This window comes from Alosa sapidissima, chromosome 10, assembly GCF_018492685.1.
Source record: "Alosa sapidissima isolate fAloSap1 chromosome 10, fAloSap1.pri, whole genome shotgun sequence".
In the NCBI taxonomy this organism is placed as follows: domain Eukaryota; kingdom Metazoa; phylum Chordata; class Actinopteri; order Clupeiformes; family Clupeidae; genus Alosa; species Alosa sapidissima.
This window is the reverse complement of record NC_055966.1, coordinates 32,287,781-32,293,979: the sequence shown is the minus strand read 5'-3', so window position 1 is coordinate 32,293,979 and position 6,199 is coordinate 32,287,781. Positions and strand designations below refer to the sequence as shown.

Sequence of the window (6,199 nt, the reverse complement as noted above, 5' to 3'; positions counted from 1 at the left end):
ATTTGAAAAAATCATCTCCAATCAGATGACGTTGGCAGAAGTGGCCCCCAGCTCATTTGAGTTTGAGACCCCTGATATACAGTCTATGGAGTATCTAAATTAGCTATGTACCAAAATGACATTTTACCGTGACTCGAAGAGCTGTAAAGAGTGTTGTAAGGCACAACACAGGCACAACACAGTCTATGGTACACAACCACTTGGAGCTCCAGTGGAATTTTAATTTCATGACGAGAATTCTTGGTCTAACCGTTCATGTGCCATTGAAACAGTGTAAATAGGCGACCCATCAGGCCAGCACTATAACGCCGAGCGTGGTAAATAAAATAGGATATTGCAGGTAGTAAATGCTCCCGTTAAGAACCAAACCAGATTTTGTTCAAATCTACACACCTATGGCTACTGAAAAATGTAAGGTTCCTTTACCAAATGTTATTTTGACGTGTTAAAAAACATTGTTGTTTTAGAATTTCTGAACAAAAGTGGTGATAATTGGGGGTGTTACGATAGCCTACTGAGAGGCAGCTGCAGACAACGATGTTCAATGGGTTCAACTCCTCCCTTGCCTACCAGGTGGATGTAAACAAAGCTATAGAACCTAGAATACGTCACATGAAAAACGTTAATAATAGAATATCTTACAGTATTCTATTTTATTTTATTTCTTTCCTTCACTTCTCTATCACCTCCACCCATCTTGTGCAGTCACTCCACATGCAGTGCTCTTGCAGTAATTTCCACACAATGTTTTCTTTCCACTATGCCCTGTGTCTGTGGATCCTTGTCCTCTGGTGTGCAGTGTCCTCTGTGTGTAGTGTATAACATCCTTGAACTTGCAATTGTACAGTGTCCTCTGTTTTTGTGCCCCTATTTGTATGTGATGTATAACGACCATGGATATTTTTAACTGTTCAATGTCCTTAGGTGACTTAAAGGGCGCCGCTAATAAATAAATTAATAAGTATTATTATTATTATTATTAGTAGTAGTAGTAGTAGTAGTAGGCTAGTACTGTAGTAGTAGTATTGTTGTTGTTGTTGTTATTATTGTTATCATTGATGCTGTAGGTGTCTGATTGTATTTCATTTATTGCACTCAGTGACATAAGTATTCACTAAACAATTGGGATTGACGTCCATTCTTCATTTTCATTTTCATTTTCAGGGTTTGTTACTCCGCAGGATTCCAGAGTTCCAAGCATAGCAGAGTTGCATAATAGGGAATGGCAAAGCATCTCCTTATCCCCATGAATCTTGGTGCTTTATTTCATGTCTGTGTTGACATGTTACAGCTATACATAAAACAGCTCAAAATAGAAGTGTACATGGAATGCCGAGGTATGTTTCTATTGGTGTCTCCATTATTTTTATTTTATTTTATGTATCCTTTCTTTATCCAGGAAGGTCCCATTGAGATACAATATATTTTTGCCAGGGAGTCCTAGCCAATTAGATCTCTCTGCATTACATCATCAATTCTGGTTTCACCTTTAATTGAATGCCATTAAATGAATTGCACTTTGAAAGAACAGGGCATAAATCATCAGACTGGATCCCTTATCTCAGTGAAATATATGGATGGCCTGTGGTCTACCTTGCCTACAGACAGACAGTCAGATATCCTGTGGTTGCTACGGTGACGTGTCTGAGGTGCAATAGACTTAGGACGGCCTTAGGAAACGTCCTAAGGTCCACTGTTCAGTCCACATTGCGCAACGCTGGGCGGATGCTTATCTGTTTTGGAGCAGGGGTAGACTAATGAGTAAAAGTTACTGAAGTATGGCCAAAGGCGTGACACACCTATCGAACTCAACAAATCCAAATGTGGATTCCAGTCAAAAAGAACAAACACACATGATCAACAAACAAAAAAGAGAAAGAAAAATAACCAAAGCCCGGATAATATTTTTTTCAAAGCTGTTTTTTTCCACCCATTGAGTCACTCACACATAAACAACTGGCTCACTTTTCTTCTCTGAGCCATTATCACTGTGGACTGCACTTTGACATCAGAGCTGACGAGTCAACACCTTGTGTTTGTATATATATCAGGTAGGCCAGTGATAGCCACCGCTCAATCTACCAGACGCATTAAACTGCGAAGGAGAGACAGTAAGTACTGACAGTTTAATGCTTCTATGCTTTATGTCTTTATTAGATCCAAAAACACAATTACACAAAAGATCTTTAGAAAAAAAGAAAAACAAAAGATTTTTAAAGATGCTCTTGGGTAATTTCTCAGTGATTTGTATCTGTACCTGCAGATGAGATAGGCACACTGAACCTTTCCATCTTAGGGTCATTTATATTTTCAGTCAGTGATTCAATCAAGTAACAGTGTTATTTCAAAAACAGGATTACAGAGCAGTGAAGGTGTAGTGTCTAAGAAGGGCATATCTATATACATATGATTACACATGATTTAATCTGCACAGTCCAGGGGGAACAGTGTTACTTGTTTATGTTGTGCTCTTATGCATCCGTCAGTATGAGAGAATATCTATATACTCTGACTTAATTCTTCCCACAATGTTTGGATAAATCTTCTTCACTGGAGAAACAACAGTGTGAGGAAATGCTGCCATCTTCTGGACGCTCTTGCTCGCTCTCACTATCGTCTCATTGAGTCAAATCTCTTGTTCCACAGATTGTGCAGTCATCTCATCATGAGGAACGTCTTGGTTTTTGCTGTGCTCATTGCACTTCTCGCCGTCGGTAGGTCAAGATGTCCATCCCATCCCAAAATCACCACGACATAACACCTGTCTCACTTCAATATTTTCGCCTACTATTTACTTTCAACTATTTACTTTCGAGTACACTATGGAATTGAATTAATAATCAGTGGACCCTAATTTCATGCGTGTATATAACGATATGTATCATGATAGACTTCTTTGATAAGTAATATCAGGAAGAGTAGGAACCTGGTGAACCTATAAAGTCCATAAGGGTCCAGAGACGGCGTTTGAATAGACAGGAGATAAATAATTTGTAGTATTTTTTAATACTATTTTAATTAAAGTATTAAAATGTTGGAGTGTTTTAGCCTTTATTTAATAGGGCAGATAAGAGGAAATGAGAGATTGTGAGTGGGTTTGGGAAATGACCTCAGGTCGTTGACCTCGCACTAAGCCCCTATAGACCTCTGAAGTTCGCCTACAAAAAAGCAGCCATCTTTTGTCCTATGGGGATTTTGAATTATCGCACCTGTTAAAGTCTCGCAGGAATGAAACTGGATCTCCTTATATGGGCAAAGATGGCCGTTTTGGTTCTTTTTTGTAGGCGAACTTCAGAGGTCTATGGGACACCAACACTACCACTGTGTTACGGCCCCGACATGTTGCCAAATTTTGAGAGGAGGCCTGCAAATCCATTCAACAAATTGTCAAAAAGAAAGTCAGCTACAATAGACCTCTCCAGAATAAGTCCCGCCTCCTAACTTCCGTATCCATCCAACCTTCGGTAGTCAAATGTCTATGGGAAATAACATGGCATTTTGAAAGATCGTACCTGTCAAACTCTGTAGGTGACAAAGTAGAAAAAGCTGCTGGGCAGATTGGCCTACACACTTCTGCCATCTAGTTTCCACTGGATTTTTTGATTTTCGGTGTCGTTTAAGTAGTATAGTCTATAGTATACTACTTAAACGGCATCGACAATAAAAAAATCCAGTGGAAACTAGATGGCAGAAGTGTGTAGGCCAATCTGCCCACCAGCTTTTTCAACTTCGCTACCTACAGATGTTTTACCGGTATGATATTTCGAAACACCATGTTATTTCCCATAGACAATCCACGCCCGGAAGTTGGATGGATACGGAAGTTACGGAGGCGGGACTTATTCTGGAGAGTACTCCTTTCCAGACTTAGTCTGCATTCCTGCTGACCTCCTGTCTGATACTGCCCCCTACAGGTGCGGAGAGCTTCCGCATGCCTAGGCAGGCTGAGGAGGAGGAGGGCACTGTGGCAACAGTGCTGGTCACCCTAAAGTCCTACTATGACAAGGGCATCACCAGCGCCTCTGGATACCTGGACAGCATCAAGGGGATGAAGCTGGAGGAGAAAGCCAAGTAAGTCCAAATGGAACCAACTCAGATGCTGAACACATATGACTATTTACAGTACCCTCCAGAATTATTGGCACCTCTGCTAAAGTTGACTAAAAACCTGTATATAAAAAAAAAATCTGTTGGTCATTTATTGTAATCTCACAATTTAAAAAATAAGGAAAAATCCAACCCTGAAGGGAAGCAAATTTATTTTGAGAAAAAGGAAAATACATAACACCAAATCCGCAACACCAAGCCCAAATCACCAATACAAATCTTAGGCTCCTATGGCTTCACATCAACAAATCCACATTTTCACCAAGAGGTTGAGAGATTTCTTTGTATTTTATTTTTTATTTTATATAAATCCAGCACACTGACTCATAACTGACTTCACCCTTTCACAGGAACTTGTTTGGGGAGACCACCGCTGCTGTGAAGACCTATGCCGGTATCATGCAGGACCAGCTGTACCACATGTTCGGGTCCCAGTAAATATCCCAGACCTTCAGACCCTCAACACCCATGGCCCACTCCTGTTTCATGAGACCTGACCTCTGATGCTGCTAGCTGGCTTGTTAGCTTGGCTTGGCTCTTGACGTCCAGAACCCTACTTGAGGCCTTTCTTTCGGCACACCCATTTTCGACAAACTCAACAAACTCTCACTGCGACGGCAAACTTTCAACAAACTATTGATAAGATTTCAACTTCAACGTAATCGACTTCAAACTCACAACAAAACATTACTCCACACAGGACTCACTGACACTGACTTGAAGTAAATCCACAGCGCCACCCTGTGGTGAGCCGGTCTATAGAGACAATTGGCCACTTCATGTGAACTGTCCACTCACAACTTGCAATAAAAAAACATGTGTTTGTTATTAAAAAAAAAAAAAGCCCATCTTGTCTCACTCGGTTCTGTCAACCCGGACCCACACCAGCTTTTTATACAAGTGTAACTAATATTTGATTGATTCAATGAGTGTTTCCACATTAGCACCTCAATTACCTCAAGTCATTTATATGGCATGTCTTGATGGTACGGACCAACCTGTTTCGAGGCCACTGCAAAAAAAGGAAAACAAGGCTGAATTGTTCACATATATTTATTTATTGAAAAGGAATATGATTGAATTATTAATTATTCTCTCTAAATAATCTCAAAATCAGGCCTTGGTTTCAGGATATGAAGAATGGTGGTCTAATAAGAATATTATGCAGTTTGCTCAGATTAACCCCTCATCGGCCGAGCAGTTAGCTAAGATTGACCCCTCATCTGCCGAACAGTTTGCTCAGATTAACCCCTTATCTACTGAACCAGTTAGGTTCCATGTTTCTGTTCTCATGTTAAGTTAAGTTAAAGTATTTGTTCTGAAGGATATTTTCCGTGCACATGCATGCACACACACACACACACACACACACACACAGTAACTAGTTTTGCTATTCAGCCAAGACATGGACATAACTCAACTTTGTCATAAAGTTCTATGGAGCCAATAACTCTTTACATGACATATTGAAAACCTCAGGGCAGATCTGAACAAAGAGGTCAAATATTCAGTCTTATGGACAATAGACATGGGCTCTTAACTTGAAGCCATGTCCTAAAAATCTACATCTGGACAAAGACTATCCAAGATTATGGAGATATACTGTATATCCACATGTTGACTCAAATTTACCAACAAGACAATCATGGAACCTCCTAAATCTACATTTAGCAATGTATGTATATAAAATGGGAAAACAATAATAAAGAGGCACAATATAATAGTGCTAATAGACCACTAACAGCCGACTTAAATTCACTTGCCTAAATGGTCACTTGCCAACAGATGGTCAGAACGCTACTCTGCATAAATGATGAAAATTTTCCGATCAAAATTTTTTTCCTGTACCTACTTGTCATTGAACAGTGCTCTGGTGGTTGAACTACCATGCAAACAACCAACTGTACAACCAACTGTACTTAGTACTCCTAGTCATTTAAAGAGCTGAACTTCATAAGGTTGACTTTAATATGGTTGACTGCTGTTGACCTTGTATCTAACTAATTAATTCGTATAGCATTATGGTATTGCACATGGCTATTGTTAATATTCTGTTCGATTTGATTTAGTCTCTTACCAACAATTGATTTTT

General features: G+C 39.7%; 1 protein-coding gene across 1 annotated transcript; it reads left to right on the top strand.

The window, feature by feature from the left end:
- Positions 1–1,987: 1,987 nt before the first annotated feature.
- Positions 1,988–4,955, top strand: LOC121720282 (apolipoprotein C-II-like). Its single transcript, XM_042106282.1, has 4 exons — positions 1,988–2,111; positions 2,647–2,714; positions 3,915–4,071; positions 4,458–4,955. The coding sequence occupies exons 2-4, from the start codon at positions 2,666–2,668 to the stop codon at positions 4,543–4,545; spliced, it is 294 nt and encodes a 97-aa protein (XP_041962216.1). The 5' UTR covers positions 1,988–2,111; positions 2,647–2,665; the 3' UTR covers positions 4,546–4,955.
- Positions 4,956–6,199: the final 1,244 nt, after the last annotated feature.